The sequence below is a fragment of the Cornus florida genome, unplaced genomic scaffold (assembly GCF_030987335.1).
Source record: "Cornus florida cultivar Cherokee Brave unplaced genomic scaffold, ASM3098733v1 CherokeeBrave_3.0.0_Hap2_Chr06, whole genome shotgun sequence".
Lineage (NCBI taxonomy): Eukaryota > Viridiplantae > Streptophyta > Magnoliopsida > Cornales > Cornaceae > Cornus > Cornus florida.
In genome coordinates, this window is record NW_026775576.1 from 34412150 (window position 1) to 34435717 (window position 23568).

Sequence of the window (23568 nt, forward strand, 5' to 3'; positions counted from 1 at the left end):
TGGAAAAACACGAAGAAGAAACCCCCCCCCCCCCCCCCCCAAAAAAATTGAGTTTTTTACTCAACATCGCGAAACGGAAACGAAAAAAACTCACTGTGAAATCCCCAAAATGCCCCTAGATCAGAATTGGACAAGGGGGCAAAAGTTGCTACAGTGACTGTCCTGATCTGAGAGTAGAAACGGGCTAGAAGATGAATTTTTCTGGAAAAACACGAAAAAGAAACCCCTCCCGAAATCTAATTTTCTACCCGAAAATGCTGACGGAAATAAAGAAAATGCATTATAAAATACCCAGAATGCCCCTCCATGAAATCTGGTAGTGAGGGTGAAAAAGCTGCTACATTGCAAAACTGAAAGCTGAACTTTGTGAGGGATTTTTGGTACCAAGAAGACATTTTCTGGAAAAACACAAAGAAGAAACCCCCCCTAAAATCACGTTTTCTAAGTGATCATGTGAAGATCGGAATTTATTTGCTGAAGAAAAATCCCAGAATGCCCTAAAATCATATTATGCAAGAAAATTGTAGAATGAGTCCATAGGAGGCTCAAATCACAACGGAAAGGGTTTATCTTGAAAAAGATCATGCACGCAGATGTAACTTACCTATTAGGATGTGCTACAATGGTCCACGGGTTAAAAATACCACCGATGCAAAATCCGACCCCCCAATAGCCAAAAAGGCAAAAATGCATTTGAAATGGAAAATTGAAAACCAAAATTATGAAATGACTTCAAATTACCATTTGGACTTTGGCCACACTTCATACATGATTAATAAGACCCTATGAAAGAATAAAAATGGAATTCCCACACCCGATGCGAGCATGGTGAAGCTATGACTTGACATTTTTCAGTATTTTCATAATATTTCATGAAGTCAAAAATTTACATAGGCTGCAAAATAATGTTTATTGGCCTCCGGCCTCATCTCATACATGCTAAATACATTGTAAAAGGTGTACTTACGTACACGTTACATATATGGAATCAAATATATACATTTTGACATATAAGGCTATAAATGGCATTTCTAGCCAATCTTTACAAGAATGGAAACCTTCAAGTCCACAAATCATCCAAGCATAATGAGAATCTCAACCTTGATTCCTTTACCTGAAAAATATCCCCAATATCTTCGGGGTGAGTAACATAAAGCTACTCGTAGGAAATGAGCATGCATCGACCTAACATTTTACAATATTATCACCTTAAGGTGAAACAATTCAAAAGGGTCATGTCACCTAACGTCTATGTCAAATGTGAGACTTAGGGAGCATCCTAAGCTACCTTAGAACATTTCTAACATAAATCACATCATTCATGCAATTCAAGTAACATAGAAGCATTCTATACAAGGCAACAAAATATAGATTCTCAAAGTTATCAACTTGAAATCTAAAATACGAAAACGACAAAAGTGGGTCATGCCACCTAACGTCTATATTCCAAATGAATCTATAGGATCATTCCTAAGCTACATTTGAATAACAAAACATAAATCACAATATATATTCAATTTAACCAAAATAGAAGCATGCTATACAAGGCAACAAGATATAGATTCTCAAAGTTCTCAACTTGAAATCTAAAGTACGAAAATAACTAAATATGGCAATTTAGTATGATTAGAATTTCTAATACCACATATCAAGACATAGATTCTTAAAGTTATCAACTTCAAATCTAAAAGTGTTAAATCAACAAAAGCGGATATACTTGGACATCAGACGGATCAGACCGACACAGGACTTCTTTTGGGCTACTGACCCCTGGGCAGTCTACCCAATGCGCGTACTTTTGACTTAGAGGACTCTTGTCCCCGGACTAGAGCCAAACCCTAGCCATCAAGCAATGTCCCAAGCGGTTCCAAAATAAATAAGTTAACAACTTATATACGTATTAAATAGTACACGAAACTACCTTCATGCACAAGTAGATTGGAACCACACAATACATGCTCTAAATCCACAACTACTATAGGATGACAATGTCAAATCTTCAGAGTGCGATTCATTACATGCTATAATAACATCACATATCGAATCTTCAGTGTGTGATTCGTTACACGCTATAACATAATTCAATATTGAAAACATAAACTCATGAATCTATTACAAGTCTAAAATCATGCTTCAAACATACAACCATTGTCAAATACATGATTTAATCAATAATGCAATAGAAATGGAATATAATCAAATAAACTAATTAATTTCCCTAGGTTCCAAATCTCAGTCAAATGATCCCTAATTAATACATGTTAAGCAACATAGTATGGTCATTACATACATCCATTAAAAATCTTAATTAGGCCAATGGAACAATAAAGTAGAATTTAATTAAATCATGGTAATTAAATCTCTAACTTCCAAAGCAACTTCAAATGGTCCTAATTTAATGTATACTAGTAAACAAGTTCTAATCCTTACAAGTATCAAGTTAAAAACTCAATTAAGCCAATGGAACTTTTAAATTGATTTTAATTAATTCTTTTAATTAAAATCTCTAGATTTTCAAACTCAACCAAATGCTCTCAAATTAAAGTGTGTTAAAGAACATGCCAAGACTTAATTTAAAAGCATATCACAAGTTATTTCCATGCAAGGTACGACCATGAGAATTAAACTTTAATACTAGAAAATAATTAAATGAAAGGTTTCAAAACCTAATCAAATATTCCTGATTTAATATATGTGAAAGTATATGGCATGCACATCAATAATATCAAATCGAAAATCCAATGGAGTAAATAGTGCACATGGAATAAATTAATTAATCAAATTAATTAAATATTACTAGATTTCAAAACATCTCCGATTACCCTCAAATTCACCTATGTTTAAGAGCATGCTAGGGCCTAATATAATATAACAACGCATGTTAATTTCAAGCTAGTTAAGGCCACATGAATTAAATATTTATTCAAGATAAATATTAAATAAAATCTTCAATACTTGTCCAAAAGTCCTCAATTTAATATATGTCAATGACCATGTCAAGGGGTAATATAATATCATACCACATGTTTAAACCAAGTTATGAGCAACTGGGAAAATTAATATCATAAATGATAAAATCTCTAGATTTGTTACCAAAGCATGTAAATAAGTTGCATAAACATCACTAGCATGTAATATAACAAGAATAATAAAATATAACACCCCCTACCTCAATTTGAGATGGAAAGCTCAAATCCCCACCGAAAGAAAAGTGCTCTGAATCCGACGATACTGCGGGGTTTTGACGGGGACAACACGATGAATAAGAATCCCAAGGAAGCCCCATGAAAATCACAACTTGACTTCAAACCCGAACTCAAGAAATGGTCAGAAATGGGTTCTAATAAGGGGGAAAGGTAGAGCACGTCGAGGCCTACGATAAATGTTAAGGCCGAAGACTTTCTACTAAGGAAATCAAGTGGAGGAGAAGAAAGAGTGAAGGCAGCCCCTTGGGCTCCCATGGCTGCCGGCCAAGAGGAGGAAGAAGGTCTGAAAATTTTGATTTTAAATATTAGGCCAACCTATTTATAGAAATCTCAAAAAGTGCCCAGAAAGGGCCTCGCCGGGTTCGAAAAAGTGGAATTTGAGCAAACGCACTCAAACGGCAAAACTCTATGAATAAAAAAGATTCAAAATGAGAAAATATGAACAACGGAAGAAACGACATCAAAAATCGAGTCCTGAGCAGAGAGATATGCCCCGAACAAGTTCGACGGTAACTGAGGCCACAAACCCTGAAACTGGAGAAAAACGACCAGAAGGAAATTTTAAGAGTACACGACTTGATGAAATGTAAAAATAAATCCTGCATGAGAATCCAGGCTCAAAACGAGGTATTTTTGCAAAAACTTTCGTTAATTGCACAATGGCCCCTCAAAAAAGTGAAAACTGCACAACTGCCCCAGAAAGAAAATATCTTCCAAAAATATTTTCTTAAAAACCCCTAAAATAAAATATCTTCAAAAGATATTTATGAAAAACACCCCAAGAAAAGAAAAAGATTATGAAGAACTGTACATCCATGCCCCTATAGACACCGGGAGCAACCAGAGTACTTTCTTGCAAAAATAAAGATACGTATTTCGTGGAAACCACTTCGAATGAAGATACGTGAAGTCAAAAACCAACTCCGAGCGCGAAAAGTGAGGTTGTGCCAAAAAGTGACAAACGGGGAAAAGACGAAATAGGGAAAATGACGAAAAAATGAATAGTGTTGAAAAATGAAAAATATGAAAATGACTCGGTCCTTAAAGGAAGTTGTCAATCCAAACGAAAAAGTCCCAGAAACCATTTCCAAGCACTCGAGAAAACACTAGTGACGAGAAACAGAACTCAGAAAAGAAAATCAAACGGAAAAAAATTTATCCGTAAAATTTCAGAAAAAAGAAACGAAGGTAAATGACCGGGTCATTACAATAATAATCAACCCTTACAATAGCACAAATCATTGTAAAATAAGGCTATCATAGGGGTAAGTCGAACCACAAGGACTGCAAGTTTATGGCAACCAAGGCTTTTAAAATCACTTTGTTTGATGAAAGAGGTGTAAGGTTTGATTTTGTTTGTCACTTAGAAGCTAGGAAATGAAAATTGCATACAATAATAAATGGAAGGAATTTAAGAGGAGAGGAACTTATGTAGAGAGGGCTAGGGAAGTGAATCCACCACCAACCATATAAACATGCTAGCTTGTGATTAACTTGGAAAACGACTTAGGTATATGGCAATGATATGTAGTAATACAAGATTGTTACACTATCTTCAAGAAGTTCATAGAATCAAGAATTAAGTATAATCCATCAAAGTTTCACATCCTTGAACTACCTAAACTAGAGTGTAGCTATGACATGCTCACTAAGCTAGGGACTATCAAACTCCTTAATAACTATGGTAATAGCACATGAAGTCAAAAACTAAGAATAATCCATCAAAATGAGGCCCTAAGCTATGGACTATCAAGCTTCTCATACAACATGCCATTAAACACCATTTCATAATCTCATCTGCATTCTCACTATGAAAATGCAAGCCATATAATCATGAGAAAATATAATCTAAAGACAAGATAATAGATTCAACATAATCATTTATAGAAATTAAGATCCATTACAACATGTGTAGAGCTCCAGAATATGAAACCACCATATACATGATTCATTCCCCAAATTATAAACAAAACTAGAGCATGCTTACAAAGAAAGGCTTCATCACCTCCCTAGAAAGGGAATTAGTTACCCATGGAAGCAAGTGAGGAAGAGGTTGAGGAGATCTTCCTCTTCATTTTTGCACGTCCTAGCCAAGAACAACCCAAGCTCTCAAGACACAATATTTCTCTCTCTAGAAAACCTTACAATCTTGGTTATCTTGTTTTTCATCATTCAAGCCATAAATATAGGCAATATATCCTCCCAACAACTCTTAATTCATGGCTAGAAAACCCTAGAAGAGTTCAGACCTATCCCTTCAATCAAGGGGATAACATTGAGTGAAACAGTGCAGCCCACGACCTACTGTCTACAACATGGCGGTCGCCCGCAGCGCATGGCGGTCGCCCGCGAAGTGTCAAGGTTGGCATCCATGCGCTAGCAATGGGGCACTTGGGGTTGCTGATGGCAACTGGCGGGCCCCCGCAGGAATTAGCGGGCGGCCGCCAAATTTTGAGGCTACTGGAATGCATTTCCTTTCTTTCTTTGGAATTAAATGCAATGATCACAAATTGGCGGGCACCCGCAGGATTTGTGCATGAGGCTGGCGGGCGCCTACAATGGGCCTGGGCTCATTTCTCCTTCTTGAATTGACTTTGGCTTGGCCTGATGACACTATCCTTCTTCTTAGTACTTTGTAGAGAGTGCCATGAGTTCATCGGTACATATTAGCTTGGCAAAATTGTAGAGTCCCGTCCCGGCATGCTTTGATCTTCAAGAACTCACCAAAACATCATTTTTTATTCCTTTTTGGGAAACAAACCTAAAAATATATAAAAACATGCAAATGAAGATAACCTATACAATAGAACCAACTAATGGACTTAACTAATGCAAATAAGGGCGCTTGAATATGTAACATTCGCCGCTTATCACACCCCCAAACTTACATTTTGCTAGTCCCATAGCAAAACCAAAATGAAGTACTTAATGAAATGACAACAATTGGAATGCTACCTAAAAATATCAAACATGGTGCAAGAAGATGCACAAAACTCAAATGCAACTTAAAAAACTAGAGAACATTGGAGATGGAATCATTATGAAGACTACCTTGTGTATATGAGGCATTGATATAACAAAATGGCTAAACATCTTTCAATTCTCATGCATCAGCATCATAGTTCATATAAATACTTCAATTGTTATATCTATAAAAGAAATCATCTTTAGCTTCATTAAAAGTGAACCGGATTCCCAATATGCAGCTTTTACCTTCTTTTTCCCATTTCAAGAACACAAGTCTTCAAATCATCGAATTTCCCTTTTAAATGAGGTCTCTATGGTATGCTTTTATTCAAACTACAACCTATATATATATATATATATATTATGGTCGTGCAATGCTAAAGTCCGTTAAGCTTTCTAACTCACCCATATAGCAAATGTTAGGCCAACAACTCCCAAACTGGATGGCTTTTGGGTGCTAAGTGTAAGGACACTCCAAAGGCTTAATAACTCGAATTAGTAAGGCTACGAACTCAAGCTAACCATATTTTTATTTTTTTATTTTTGTGAATGACCGTGCAATATCTAAGTCCCTTAAGTTTTCTAACTAACCCATGTAGAAAGTGTTAGGCCAACAACTCCCAAACCGGATAGCTTTAGGGTGCTAAGTGTAAGGACACTCTAAGGGCTTAATAACTCGAGTTAGCAAGGCTACGAACTTAAACTAGTCATTTTCATTATTCAACTTCTTCTTCTTCTTTTTCTTTTTTTTAATTTCATGCCAAAGATATCCATTCATTAGGGTCATTAATTCAAATCAACTGAGTCATGGTCAAGGTAAATCGGGTTGCATGCCTCACAATTAAGTTTTCGGTGTGCATCTATGAAGTCCGAAGTATAGAAGGGAATGAAATCCAACAAAAATCTAATTGAAGTATCAACATGATCATTTCAGATTTTTCCTTATTTCAAAACTATCATTTGCCTCTATACACAAAGTATTAAACACATGCTTCAATCTCCAACAAGTTCCAAGATTACCCGATCATTGCTTTCCAAAAAAATTATTATCTTATTAATTTACGTGAACAATTTAGCACATGTAACCAAAAATGCATACCAAAATCAAAAATGCATACCAAAATATACCCCCAAACTTAAATGTCACGGTGCCCTCAATGTGAGAAGACAAAGAATGAAAATGAATAATATAGAGGGTAAAAAGAGCAATAATACCAAGTAGGAGGAAAATCAGTGGTGTTGTGACAACATGCCACCATGTGAATTCCAAAAGCCACGCCCCCAAACTTGAATCTAAAAACCTATCAATAATACAAATATATACAACAAGCATGATACGGAACATAAAAAGAGATCAAAATAAACAACTGCAATTTTATTTAAATCCATGCAAAACAGCAAAAAGAAACGCAGTTATAAGTTCAAAACATAAACTAAAAGGAATGCCAAACACGGTCCAAAATAAATCTAAATAGTACTACGAGAAATCAAAATAGGAACTGAAAACAGAAAATCACTCCATCATCGGAGTAGAGGATGAGCCACCGGCTCCGCCCGGTGCTCGGTCAATTAAAGATTATAGCATGGCCTACAATACCTGCTGCCCCTCCTAAGTCTCCTTAAGAAAATCTGTAAGGGTGCCCTCCATGGTCTCGACTCGCAGCTGCAGCATGTCAATACGGGCACTAAGGGAGTCATAATTAGCACGAGACATACAGGTGGTGGCGGCGCAACAGGTGCAGGAACAGCCTGTGCAGGAGCAATAGGGACATTTGCAACCCCCTAATCTAGTACGCCACCAATGCATGCTTGCCGAGATAGCTTAAGCTAGACTGTGCTTGACTTCCATGCACCGAGGTCATAAAGAAATACCTCAGTATTATGCTTCTCATTACGAGGTGCCTTGAACTTTTGTTCATGAGCAGCTTGGTAACCAAATATGGGAAAGGAAATGCCTAAGTTAAGGCATTATCCGACTGCGCAACAAATAGATCATTGTAGACATTGAGAAGTTGGTCCCAGACGAGCTGCAGAACACAAAACCAATACCCCTTTTCAGCTGCATAAAGAGTGTTTAGAAAAACGCCCTTATGTTCAAAGTGCTTGGGGACTGGGAGAACATTTTTGGCGAGGACGGAGTCCAAGAACCACAACCGGCACGGAAGATATGACTTGTTCATGCTTGTTTTGCAATTGCCGGTGTAATTATTGTGGCACATCTCATAGACAATGTCTGACAAAGTCACATCCTCGGGAAAGCACCGTAAAGAGGTTGGTGGTCCTCATCCAAAGGAGATGCCAATGGATACTCTAAGGTCTCATCAAGGTCATTAATAGTGAATGCATAAGGCGTACCATCAATGGTTGTCTTAATCACTTTTGGCTCCGCGCATGAGTAAAACATGTTAGAGTAGAATTGGCAGACTATACGCAGATAGAACGCCAAAGTGCATGGCTTGAATAGAGTTTTAAGGCCACGGCCCTTCAATTCTTTGACCGACCAAACCATCTCCGGATTTTCCTTAAACATGTCCTTAATGATGAATTTGGCTTCGGTTTCAATGGGCCACTGAGCCCAATTTGGAGTGCGAGCGTCCTCGGATGGTCCTTCGGAAGAGCGAGCACACATTGAGGAAGTTTTGGGAGCCATTTGGAAGAGGGAGTTGGTTCTGGCAATTTTTCGAACACCAGGTGTGCAAAACAAAAAGGAAGAGAGCCAAAGGATGATTAGAGTTGTAAAAACCCAAAAATTTGGCCCTGCAAATGAAATATACAAGCCCCAAAACAATCACAAACCTCTACTACATGCAATCCCATCCTCCATTTATACCAAAACTTAAAAGAAAAAGAGTAGAAGAAACTTACCCAAAATGATGGAGAGACCAAACAAAATCCCTCTTGCTTGGTGCAAAATAGAGGGGAAGAGGATTAGAGATGAGAGAGGGTATGAGAGAATGATGGAGATGGATGAAGGTGAGAGGGAAATGAGGAAGTAGGGTGAAAGGATAGGAAAAAGGATTAGAAGGAGAAATGGGATCGGCTGGAAGGAAAGGGAGAGAGATATAGGATTTGAAATGGACCTTGGAATGGGGGACTTTAATGAGGGCCTGAAGCTTGGTGGGCGCCCACATCACAAGGTGGGTGCCCGCAGGATGTCAAGGCTTGGCTTAGGTCGGTTTGCAACTAAGGGTTCCTGTTGGCACTTGGCGGGCCCCCGCAGGAATTAGCGGGCAACCGCCAAATTAGGCAGAAACTGTTTTTTCATTTTGGCCGAACGAAGGCCATGCTAGGATCTAAAAATTTTCTAATTAGAAACTTAAGCTTCTATGGACCCTAGACACCTTGTATTACCCTCGAAATAAGAATCGGAGCTCATTTGCAAAAGCACTAATTTTGGGGTCTGAATTTCCCATGATTTTTGGATTTTTTTCGAGAAAATTGCCAAACAACCTTGAAAAATTCTGAAAATGGTACCGAGACCTTAAAATGACTAAGTAAGCCTAAAATGACTTTTGGAACGCAATTTGAGATAATTCCGAAAAAGTTCAAATTTTGGCTACACTTAGCTATTTTCCGAAAATTTTTTGGCCAAGGCAACTTTGGGAGAGGGAAGCTTTGGAATTGAAAGAATTGTTTCCCAAGAGTGCTAAATTTAATGTCGATAGCTAGACGAACCATGATTTCATATCAGTCCTCGTAAATTGGGTCCGTTAATAGAACTTTCTCCACTTTTTGAATCGGGACTATGCCATCAACATAAGGTTTAAGCCTTTGGCCATTAACCTTAAAGAGAGATCCATTTGTAGGATCATAAAGCTTAATGGCACCATGAGGAAAGACAGATGAGATAACATATGGATTATCCCACCGTGAACGGAGTTTACCGAGAAAGAGTCACAATCGAGAATTGAAAAGCCAAACTTTCTGTCCGAGGGCAAAAGACTTGTTGACAATGTGTTTGTCATGGAATGCTTTAGTATTTGCCTTATAGATTTTGGCACTTTCATACGCATCATTTCGAATTTCCTCAAGCTCATTGGGCTACAATTTGAGAGTAGAGCCAGCTTACTTAAGATAAAAGTTGAACCGTTTTATGACCCAAAAAGCGCGGTGCTCTAACTCTACTGGGAGATGACAAGCTTTGCCAAAGACAAGTCGATATGGTGACATGTCAATGGGCATCTTGTACGCTGTCCGATAAGCCCAAAGCGCATCGTTTAGTCTTAATGACCAATCTTTGCGGTCTGGTCGAACCGTTTTTCCCAGAATATGCTTGATCTATTAGATACTTCCACTTGACCACTCGTTTGAGGATGGTAAGGTATGGCAACCTTGTGAATGACGGAGTATTTAAGAAGGACGGATTTGAGATAACGATTTCGAAAATGAGATCCTTCGTCACTGATGAGGGCTCTTGGCATACCAAATCGGCTGAAGATGTTCGATTGAACGAACTTGACCACAACTTTATGATCGTTGGTTTTGATAGCTTTAGCCTCAACCCATTTAGACACGTAATCCACTGCTACGAGAATATACTCAAAGCCATAAGATGATGGAAATGGTCCCATGAAGTCAATTCCCCACACATCGAAAATTTCTATGATTAAGATGGGGGTCAGGGGCATCATGTCTCTTCTAGACATGGCTCCAAGTTTTTGGCAACACTCACACGACTTGCAGAAATTGTAAGCACCCCGAAACAAAGAGGGCCAATAAAATCAGCTTTAAAGGACTTTGTCAGCAGTTTTCTTGGCGCTGAAGTGTCCTTCACACGTAAGAGTGTGGCAGAAATTTAAAACACTTGAGAATTCAGTTTCGGGAATGCATCGCCGGATGATTTGGTCTGGGTAATACTTGAATAATTCCGAATCTTCCCAAAAGAAATTTTTGACTTGGGAAAAGAACCGGTCTTTCTCTTGTTTGGACCATTTGGACAGAATTTTTCCTACCGTAAGGTAGTTGACAATATCCGCAAGCCAAGGAAGATTTGTATAAGAAATCTAAAACAGTTGCTCATCCAGAAAGGAATCACGAACTGTAGCAAATTCAAAAGATTTCTCAATGAGTAAACGAGAGAGATGGTCGGCGACAACATTGTCTGTCCCTTTTTTATCCTGAATTTCAATATCAAACTCCTAGAGTAAGAGTATCCATCGAATTAGCCGGGGTTTGGTCTCTTTCTTAGCGAGCAAATGCCTAAGAGCGGCATGGTCTGAAAAGGCAATGACCTTGGATCCAAGAAGGTAAGAACGGAATTTATCCAAGGCATACACCACAGCTAGCAACTCTTTTTCAGTGGTGGTGTAATTCAATTGAGCATCAGAGAGAGTTTTGCTAGCATAATAAATAGCATATGGTAGCTTGTCCACACGCTAGCCCAAAACTTCACCCAATGCATAATCGGATGCATCACACATGATCTCAAATGGAAGAGACTAGTTAGGTGGTTTCATGATTGGGGCTAAAGAGAGAAGAGTACGAAGCTTCTTGAAAGCTTCCAAACATGCTTCTTCAAAATTGAAGGGAATATCCTTGGTAAGAAGATTACACAAGGGCCGGGATATTTTGCTAAAATCTTTGATAAAGCGGCGATAAAAGCCGGCATGACCAAGAAAGGAACGGATTTGTCGGACAGAATTTGGAGGAGGAAGGTTAGAGATCAATTCAACTTTTTCCTTGTCAACCTTAATTCCACTTTTAGAAATAACGTGCCCCAAGACAATGCCTTATTGGACCATGAAATGACTATTTTCCCAACTTAGAATCAGATTTATCTCCTTGCATCTTTGAAGCACAAGGGATAGATTGTGGAGACATAAGTCAAAGGAAGATCCAAAGACGGAAAAATCATCCATGAATAATTCTAAAAACTTTTCAACCATATCAAAAAAATATGGGCATCATGCATCTTTGGAAAGTTGCCGGTGCATTGCATAACCCAAAGGGCATGTGTCTATATACAAAGCTTCCAAAGGGACATGTGAATGTGGTCTTCTCTTGATCTTGAGGATCAATTGCCACTTGGTTATAGCCGGAATAACCGTCAAGAAAACAGTAGTAGCTTTGGTCGGTAAGCCTTTCTAGGATTTGATCAATGAATAGGAGTAGGAAATGATCCTTCCTAGTGGTAGAGTTGAGTTTCCGGTAGTCAATGCACACACGCCACCCGGTGGTGGTGCGTTGTGGCACAAGCTCTCCCACTGAATTTTAAATAACGGTGAGGCCAGATTTCTTGCGAACAACTTGAGTGGGGCTTACCCACTTGCTATCCGAGCTGGGGTAGATGATTCCCACATCTAGTAGCTTGATTACTTCTTTCATGACCACTTCCTTCATGTTTGGATTCAACCGGCACTGTACCTCTCTAGAAGGTTTTGCGTCGTCCTCCATATGAATGCGATGCATGCAAATAGAAGGGTCGATTCCTTTTAAATCAGTCATTAGCTAGCCAATAGCTTCTTTGTGCACTTGTAGCACCGCTAAAAGGCTATTTTCTTGGTCCTTTAAATGGTCTGATGCAATTATGACTGGAAGAGTTTTATTGGCACCAAGAAACACATACTTAAGGTGGGCCGGGAGCGGCTTTAACTCAAGTTATGGTGGAGATTTCAATGAACGTACCTAAGGAGTGCTGGAAAGTTGAGGAAGTGGTTCTCGTGGCACTTTCCAAGAGGGAAAGTCCATGATAACACCAATGTCGAGCAAATAATTTACTTCTTGGATGGATTGATTGATATCAAAGTTTGCGAAATCAAAGTGAGACATGCAAGTTTTAAGAGGATCGTTACTTAGAATGAAGGGGAAAGATTCTTCCACCACTTCATCTAACACATTAATGAGAAAACAATCATCCTCATGGGGAGGATGTTGAGTTGCATTGAAAAATGGAGTTTGACTTCCGTATTTCCAAAGGCAATATCCATTACCCCTGTTCAGCAATTTATTGAAGCATTAGCCGTAGCTAAGAAAGGCCTACCAAGGATCACGGGAATATGTTTCTTTGGGTCATGGACCGCTTCCGTGTCAAGAACCACAAAGTCTACCGGGAAGTAGAATTTGTCCACTTTGATAATGACATCTTCAAGAATGCCCCGTGGGTGCTTGACCGATCTCTCAGTAAGCTACAAGACCATTGTGGTTGGCTTAAGATCTCCCAACCCAAGTTGTAAGTAAACTGAATACGGAATCAAGTTCACACTCGCTCCTAAGTCAAGGAGGTCCCTCTCTATATTTTTGTCACCAATGACACACGAGATTGTCGGGGCACCCAGATCCTTATACTTTGGAGGAGTGCTGTGCTGAATTATCGCACTCACCTTTTCAGTTAGTCTTACCTTCTTCGGTAAATGACTTTTGGAAGTGCGTTTTTGAGTACACAAATCTTTGAGAAATTTGGCATAGAGAGGAATTTGCTTAATAGCATCTAAGAAAGGTAAGTTGATCTTTACTTGCCTAAAGACCTCCCACATGTCTTAAATTTTACAACTTTTGCTCCCAAAATGTGTCGACTCTTGGGGACGTTGAGGAAACGGAGCCTTAGGCTCATAAGAGGTTTCCACATTAGATGAGCTAGGATTTGGATTTTTGGGAGGAAGGACTTTTTCATCTTTTCCTCTATCAACCTTGTTGTCCAAAATTTGACCACTCTAAAGGGTGGTGATTGCTTTGACATGTTCATGAGTAGGCCCACTCGGAGGAGGGACATCCTCAATCACATGAATCCCTCTAGGATTCTCAAATGGTTGAGCGAGAAGTTTTCCCTTATCTCTTTGAAGAAGTTAGTTCATTGAATTAGTTATTTTTCCCACTTGATTCTCAAGTTTAGCTATTGACTGAGTATGTAAATGAACCATTTGGAGAGTGGGCTGCAATGATGTCAAGAGTTGCTTGTTAGATTCTAACATTTGTTTGTTAAGGGATTCCATCATTTGCTTATTTGCAGCGAGAATCTCATCATTTGGAAACACAAGAGGTGGAGTGGAAACATTTGGATTATAAGGTGGACGGTAGCTTGAAGAGGCCTGAAATTGCCTATTTGGAAATTGAGAAGAGGGCTGATTTTGATGCACATGATTTTGAAATGTCGAATTTTGTGGGGCTGGTTGCCTCCATGAAAAATTCGGATGATTTCTCCATCCCGTTAGTATTGGAGTAAGGATTATTTTCGAGCCTGGAAAACATAACATTTGTTTGCTCTTGATTGTTACTAGGAAATTGCTCTAGTATGGGGCAATCTTCCGAGAGATGGAATGGGCTAGTGAATGATGCACACACCACACTTGCTGAATTTTGAGACAAAGAAGGAGAGAGATGTGGTGTCATTAATTGATAGAATTTGTGAGCTATGGCATCCACTTGAGAAGATGCTTCTTTCACTGTCTTTGGTTGACATAGATTGGTGTTCTTTGCATTGGTTAAGGTTGGAGCCTTATGAGAATTATGTTGCAATGAGTTTTCACTCAAATTCTCGAGTAAGGTCCAAGCCTCATCCGCATTTTTAGACATGAACATCCCTCCACATGATGAGTCAACCATGAGTGTATGTGGTTCGGTCAAACCATCATAGAAAGCTTGCACCAATTGCCATTTTGGAATTAGGTGGTGTGGACATTTCCTAAAAAGGTCTTGAAGTCTTTCCCAAGTCTCATGGAGTTGTTCCCCATCGATTTATGAAAAGCTAAGAATGGAAGGCCTCATTTGATTGGTCTTACTCACTGGATAATATTTTTTTAGGAATTCTTATTGTAATTGAGCCTATATAGTGATGGAATTTGCAACAAGGGAATTCAACCAATATTTTGCCTTATCTTTTAAGGCGAATAGGAAAAGACGCAAACAGAGTGCATTTTCAGGGAAGCCCCTCATCTTGATGGTAGAACAGATTTCAAGGAACTCATCAAGATGCTTATAGGGATCTTCATTTTAAAGCCATGAAAGGATGGAAGCATTTGAATTGTGCTAGATTTGATCTCATATTGGGCTGCATTGATGTTTGGCATCACTATGCAAGAAGGAGAGGCATAAGTGGTAAGGATGAAATGGTCCCTAAGAGTCATAGGTACTACATTTGGAATTTTAGCCCTTTCATTATTGATTTCCTCATCCCTCAAATTTTCTTCATTTCTCGTCATTGTATTGAATTCAAGTTCAATTCCCCTTATATTTTCAGATTCCCTAAGGTTTCTTCTAAGAGTCCTCTCAAGTGAATTTATGTCATTTGGCTCTTCAAGAGTTGCAAAGATAATGACCTATGGCCCAACATCAACAACACAATTTACACAACAAGCACAACACCCCTTTACCATAACATCCATATATAATGTTCCCTTTCTCCTCAATTATCAACAAGACAGAAAATAAATGGCCATGACAAGGACCGATGCTTTGCAATACAGTAAAACAGGAATAGCCTCGACAAGGGCTTCACAAATCAAACATCACTAATTTAAACACATGAAAGATATTCACAATCTCGGGACTAGAACTTTGAAAAACTTACCGAGAGTCCTCTAGGCATACGATTTTTCAGTTTTCCCTCGGCAAGTCTTGAGTCCCTAGAATCTCACAAGAGTACTTAAAACAAAGAAATCACAAAAACCAAATTGAAAAATAGCCATAAAACACAATATTCACAATTAAACCAAAGTTAATCCTTGAACCTCGGTTACGAAACCGTTTGCAATCCCCGGCAACGGCACCAAAAATTGGTTAGTCAGTATATGTTACCAATAATATTCAACCCTTGCAATAGCACAAATCATTGTAAAATAGGGCTATCATAGGGGTAAGTCGAACCACAAGGACTACAAGTATATGGCAACCAAGGCTTTTAAAAAAAAAATTTTTAATGAAAGAGGTGTAAGGTTTGGTTTGGTTTGGTTTGGTTTGTCACTTAGAAGCTAGGAAATGAAAATTGCATAAAACAATAAATAGAAGGAATTTAAGAAGAGAGGAAATTATGTAAAGAGGGCTAGGGAAGTGAATCCACCACCAACCATATAAACATGCTAGCTTGTGATTAACTTGGGAAACAACTTAGGTATATGACAATGATATGTAGTAATACAAGATTACTACATTATCTTCAAGAAGTTCATAAAATCAAGAATTAAGTATAATCCATCAAAGTGTCACATGCTTAAACTACCTAAGCTAGAGTGTAGCTATGACATGCTCACTAAGCTAGGGACTATCAAACTCCTCAATAACTATGGTAATAGCACATGAAGTCAAAAACCAAGAATAATCCATCAAAAGGAGGCCCTAAGCTATGGACTATCAAACTTCTCACACAACATGCCATTAAACACCATTTCATAATCTCATTTGCATTCTCACTATGAAAATGCAAGCCATATAATCATGAGAAAATATAATCTAAGACAAGACAATAGATTCAACATAATCATTTATTGATATTAAGATCCATTACAACATGTGTAGAGCTCTAGAATATGAAACTATTATATACATGATTCATTCTCCAAATTAAAAACAAAACTAGAGCATGCTTACAAAGAAAGGCTTTATCACCTCCCTAGAAAGGGAGTTAGTTACCCATAGAAGCAAGTGAGGAAGAGGTTGAGGAGATCTTCCCCTCCATTTTCGCACCTCCTAGCCAAGAACAACCCAAGTTCTCAATACACAATATTTCTCTCTCTAGAAAACCTTATAATCTTGGATATCTTGTTTTCCATCATTCAAGCCACAAATATAGGCAATATATCCTCCCAACAACTCTTAATTCGTGGCTAGAAAACCCTGGAAGAGTGCAGACCTATCCATTCAATCAAGGGGACAACATTGGGTGAAACAGTACAGCACACGGCCTGCTGTCTGGAACATGGTGGGCACCCGCAGCGCATGGTGGGCACCCGCGGAGTGTCAAGGCTAGCATCCACACGCTAGCAACGGGGCACTTGGGGCTGCTGATGGCAACTGGCGAGCCCCCATAGGAATTGGCGGGCGGCCACCAAATTTTGAGGCTACTAGAATGCATTTCCTTTCTTTCTTTGGAATTAAATGCAATGATCACAAATTGGCGGGCGCCTGCAATGGACCTGGGCTCAATTCTCCTTCTTGAATTGACTTTGGCTTGGCCCGATGACACTATCCTTCTTCTTAGCACTTTGCAGAGAGTGCCATGAGTTCACTGGCACATATTAGCTTAGCAAAACTGTAGAGTCCCGGCCCAGCATGCTTTGATCTTCAAGAACTCACCAAAATATCATTTTTATTCCTTTTTGGGAAATAAACCTGAAAATACATAAAAACATGCAAATGAAGATAACCTATACAATAGAACCAACTAATGGACTTAACTAATGCAAATAAGGGCTCTTGAATATGCAATATTCAGCGCTTATCATGCCTTAAACTTTATTTTCTAATGCATAGCTTCTGATGGATTGTTTTAATGCTGATTGCTTGTTATATGCATTGAGACTACTCTTTGAACAAGTATAATTTATCATTATAAAGCTGTGTATACAAAGATTTGGACTGAAACTTGAGTGTATTTGATTTTGAGCTCACAAACCAAACCTTACAGCCTTATTGAAACAAAAACAGCCTGCATAGAGTATTTAAAATTATTATAGTTGATATATATTGCTAGAACTGCTATGAAAACCTTTTAACCATATATATATAACTAATTTGAGGTGAATGGAGTTAAGTTTAAGGCTGTAGAGACACGAATTTCCAGAAATACCCTTGGACAGCAGAATTCTGCATAAACTGATTTTGAGAAGTTTTTGGGGCTGTAATTGATGTACTTGTTGATGTGCTTTGCCTCTGAGTTTTTGTGAGATGATGAAATGGGTATGTGAGAGTATATTCCAAGCCTGAAATAGTTCAAAACACCCATTATACCCTCGGAACAAAGGCATCACAGAAGCTTAAAATTAGACCCTGAATTGAGCTATTTTGCTACTGAAATTATACTACATTGATGTATACTTGCTTATGTATTTTATATATTCATTTGAGCAAGCTCCAATCACTATGTTGAAGCTATGAAGGTCATTAGTTGAAGGGTGTGTGGTGCATTCCAAGGTTGTAATTGATAAACCTTGAGATTTGGTTTTTTTACCCTTATATTAAAGCTAAGCTTACAACCTGTGAATATCTTTCTATACACATGGTTATTTTCTATTAAGCAAGATTCTATAAGTGTTACAAGTCTGTGGAAGTGGAGTTTGGGATCCCATTGAAGCTATATTGCAGAGTTGCCCTTTGAAGCTACAAAGTTAGGATTTGTTGGGGTTTTTTTGTTTAATCTGAGATTACAATGCTTACCTTGCTATTTTAATTGTTCCTATCAATCTGAGCATGTGTATTTAATCAATTAAAGACTGAGGAAGTGAAGTTTGGGCTGCTATTGAGGCTGAATTATAGTTTTAGCCTTGTGAGGCCAAAACTAGGGTTTTGTGCTTAACAAGGCTGTTGTGTACCTTCATTGTTTTACCTTGCTGGTTTCACTGAGTTTATCTCTTAAGTAAGTGTATCTAAGCCATTGAGAGCTGTGTAAGACTGTTGCGGACCTTTCTAAAGGCTGCATTATGAAGTGACTATTATACCCTTGAATTTAGGGTTTTTACCTAGTGTGTGTTCTACATTGTTCTACCTTGCTTTTCTAATTGAGAACTCTATTCAAGCAAGTGTTATTAACTAAGACAAGGCTGTGGCAACCTAGTTTGAGCATCAAGTGAAGTTGCATTGTGTTTTGACAGTTCTATCCTTTTATTGCAGAGAAGTGAAGACTAGGGTTTCACATTATCCTACTTGAGGCTGTGTATTGCATTTCTTTATTGTTGTTATAGCTAAAGTAGTATGTTATTGATGTATTGACATCTTACTCCATTGGTGATTTAGCTACTAAGAGCTTGTAATCCAATCAGGGTTGTTTTGGACAGGGGGAGTGCATGTGTGCTTATTGTTGATCTTGTGTGTGTATAGAGGGAGTGAAAGTCAGTGTCCTAGCTAGTACAAGGTGTGTGGAAAGTGGGGCAGCTAGGTGAGTAACTACTTGTATACAACAAGTGTTGATGAAGAGCTAGTGTGTGTGTATTGTTTATGAAAGCTAGTGTCTATTCTGATACAAATGTGTGTGCAGAAAGTGAGACAGTTGAGTGTTAACAAGATACGTACAACTAGTGGATGCTTTTATTGGCTGAGGCCAAGAACCAAGGTTTTTCCCAATTGAGAGGGTTTCCTCGTATACCTTGTGTTTGTGTGCCTTGATTGGCTTCAATGTTTATATCTTCTATATTCATCATGTTTACACTTAAGTGAAAAAGAAAAAAATTATCCTGAAACCAATTCAACCCCCCCTTCTTGGTTTAACACTTAGTTGTGATGTGTTATGTGCAAAGTGTATATGTGATTAGCTAAGTGATAGAGTTTTAAAACATATTTGATTGATTACGAGCCTAACTGACATAATGTTTATCAATTCTTCAAGCATGCTAATAACTGAGATTGGGAATTCATTGAGCATGTCATGTATGAGTTTGGCTGAGACTTGTTTAGTTGATCGCATGTTTACTTGGTTGATGTTTTATTGTTGCGCAAGCATAGTTATATGATGGGTATGTTTTTGTTTTGGGACACGTTTATATGTCTAGGTGCATAATGTGGTCATTTGTTCATTGGTATGTTGGTTGCTATAGCGAGCACATTATACTTGTTGACGAAATTATGTTATTTATGATAATATGGTGTATTTGTATATAGAAGGTTGTGACCTAAGAAAGTGTAGTGTTTTCTCATTTGAGTTGGCATGCGTTATCGGACAAGTTGCATGAATCTCTTAGCTTATGGATTGAGCTATATGGCGTGATGTTCATTTTTGACCATTTTTTTTTTTTTTTGCTTTTATAGCATCGTACTTGAGGACGGCATGTGGAGATGCATCCGAGTAGAGTTAAAGAGGGAGTGGGTAAAGGGCAGTCCCTACAGGACAGGATCCCATTGGGACAGGGCCAAAATGTAGAAGTGGATGTTAATCCACAAGTACTGGTAGATGAGTCTTTGTCAACAAGGATTGTGACCTCGATTTTTCAGAGTTTAGCTTGTACCACTATTCCACAAATGGTACAACAACCAATTCCTCAACCACAGGAGACAGAAATGGAAAGGAATCTTTAGTGTATTGTTCAGTTTAATAAGCTTATGAAGGAGTCGTTTGATGGAGGTATGGACCCATTGGTTGTAGACAATTAGTTGGAACAGGTCGAGAAGCATTTTGGGGCAATGACGGTGCCCAATGATTGGTTGAAGATCACATTAGCTATGTATAAGTTTACCAAAGATGCGAGGATATGGTGGAAGACCATGACTAGTGCTCATGGCATTGACAGTATGAGTTGGGATACTTTTAAGGAGCTTTTCTCTGAGAAGTACTTTCCGATAACTAAAAAGAGGGAATTGAGAATTGACCTCCTTAAGCAAGGCGATATGACGGTGGCTGAGTATGAGAATGAGTTCACTTCTCTTTCACCCTTCGCTACTGAAGTGGTAAGGGATGAAAATGAGAAGACTTGGAAGTTTGTTCATGGCCTACATCATTCCATTAGGCCAAGTGTGGCGGCTTTTGAATTGGGTGTGTATTCAGAGGCAGTGACAAAGGCATTGATAGTTGAAGCTGAGGCTAACGATTGGCAGACTAAGAGTGAAGGTGTTTTTTCTGAGAGACAGAAAGAGAAGAGGCATAAGAGTAATGTATCTTCTTCTCAGGGTCAGCAGATGGTGCGATCTGCACCCATTATTTCAGTGTCGATAGGGTCTCACCAGATCAAGATAGTGTGTTATCATTGTAGACAGGCAGGTCACTTCAGGCCTGAGTGCCCACAGGGCCGACCTAGATCCAATGTTTGTTTCAAGTGTGGCGAGTTAGACCATAGAAAGAAGGATTGTCCATTAAGGGGTGGTAGTGTGATTGATAATGTTGGTTTTCAGCAGGGTTCTCAGAGTTCACGACCCACTAGGGGAGCTACCCCTAGTGCGTCTTTTCACCAGTCAGGTTTCTGTGGTGGTGGTTAGTAAGGACAAAAAGCTAGGACTATTAGTCGTACCAAGGTACATTTTATTATATATTTTTGGAGTTCGTGTTTTGGTTGGCTTTTACGCACTTTGCATTTCATTATCTTATGTTGCTTATGTAATTGGTTTTATGAGTTGTATGTTGGTCTGTCAGTGAGGTGAGTAGTAAGACTGACGCATATAGCGTCATCTCTTGGGGATAGTATGTTGGCATGGTCATGGGTGTTGTATGACATTTGGTATATGAGTTACATAGGCATTGGGTATGCATGGTACATATTAAGTGTGATGTGGGGTCACAGTTATGGGAAGGTGTGCATGAGTGCGGCATAGTTGCCATACGTGTATTACATTGATGGCATAGGAGTACAGATAGTGACCTTTCAGAGGTCAATATTGTTTTGTGAGTATTGATTCACGGTTTTGAGGTTGATTTGCGGCTTTACGGAAGATAAGCGATAGTCTTGTTTTCAGTGTCCTTTAGCTAAGCCCAAGGAGGCAGTGTGAGGTTGACTCACATCAGGGGTGGCTAATTGACATTTTTGCCCTTGCGACAAGCGGTTGACTTGTGCTAGTGGTATTGACAATTATAGTTTGGATTGAGTTGGGAGGTGACTATGATTGTTGTTAGATGTCCCCATAGGACATGATAGGGTTTGCATTGTGGTTGCTACCGATGGGTCTATAACCTAAAGGTAAGCAGTTTTGTGGTGAGTTCATTGCATGCTCGCATTTTGCGTGTTAGTACATTGGGGTTGTAGCCTTAAGAGCTAGGATTGCGAGAGCATGTGTATGTGTGTGGGCTATGAGTTTTATAGCTACGGGATAACATCAAGATTGAGTTATTTATAGTACGGGTGATTGACAATTTTGTGAGTAGCTTAGTCATGTCTTATAGAATGGATTGGTTTCGTCAGGGATTTGCTCGATAGGCTAGACTTATTGTGATTTAAGATTATTGTGAGTATTGATTCCTTTGGGATACAAGTGAGGTGTTAGAGTGAAGCTCTGAATTGTGAGTCTCTAGTCTTGAGTAGCTTTTGATTTGGTTATTACAAGGTTTAAGTCTTAAAGACCATGTGATTTGGATGAGGTAGATTTGATTGAGTATGTGAGGATTTAGGCCTTAAGTCGGTGACGATGTCATTGTTGTTTGAGTATGGGATTGGCCAAAATGGACCGGCCAGACATTTGTGGACCATACCCCAGCTCGAAACAAAATGTCAAGACACCGTTAAGCTTAGGGTAATGATTGTTCGTGTCATTAGAGATACTTATTGCTTCTGAAAACTTCATAGTAGCTTGAATGAGGATATGCCATAGGCCTGTACTAGACGTTGGTAATGCCACCTTACTTATGAGAACATTGTGGGGGGGTGCTAGGTACCGACGATGCTACCATGCTGACGAGTATGTGTGGGTGGGTCCTAAATGCTGACGAGGCTACCATTCTTTTAAGTATGTGTTGACAGACACTAGTCGCTAGTCAGACTAGCATATCAAGGAAGGTGTGTGCCATTTAATGATTGGTATGATTGAGGTGTGGAAGTATTCTTTTCGAACGGTGTTAGACTGACTGGTAGCAATGATGGTATTTGATGGTGTTGGTTTGCCTATAATGGCTAACTAGAGTTTGAGTTAGATCTTGGCATGGTTAAATGGCACGTTAGAGCTTATTGATTTCTTTCGAGCCTTTTCAAGGTTTGCAGTTGGTTGGAGATTCTCTAGAGAGATTTCTCTTTTGTGATGTGACGATATAGAAATGAGTAACGGAGTAATAATTTGATTAGGAGAATGAAAAAATGGTGTGAGGAAGAATGCCAGCACATTTTCTCCTTATGGAGGGTAGATTTCGGGGATGAAGTCTCTTAAGGAGGTAGATTGTAGCGTCTCGAATTTTTTAAATTTTTTTATTTAAAATTTCAGTAATTTTTTATGCATCGTTTTACGTGTTGTGCATCGATTAGAGTACCATGAGGACTCCGGTGGTCATTTGGGGCATTTCTTAAAGTTAGAACTCGTAGAAATGTATTTTGGTGCATTTTAGCATTTTTTGGATTTTCGGGTCAAGAGGTCCCACACGGGCCCCACGCCTACAAATTTTGTGCTTGAATTTATTTTCTGGATTCATGTACATGTTATACATGTTATTTGGTGTATAGGTGAGGGTATATGTCAGTTTTTGCATGTTAGTGGCTTGTTTATAGATTAGTGGGCATGTGAGGGCATTTTGGTCATTTTGTGAGTCAACCACATTTGACCTCACATGTGGGGGTCATGGGTCATTATTTTGGCAGACCATTCAACCCACTTTTGGACTATGCTTCCCCTCATTCTTCTTCGTCTC

General features: G+C 38.8%; 1 protein-coding gene across 1 annotated transcript; it reads left to right on the forward strand.

Moving 5' to 3' along the window:
- Nucleotides 1–20432: 20432 nt before the first annotated feature.
- LOC132313935 (uncharacterized) lies at nucleotides 20433–21221 on the forward strand. The gene has a single exon (XM_059812872.1). It carries the CDS (start codon nucleotides 20433–20435, stop codon nucleotides 21219–21221), a length of 789 nt encoding a protein of 262 aa, XP_059668855.1.
- The last annotated feature ends 2347 nt before the right edge of the window (nucleotides 21222–23568 follow it).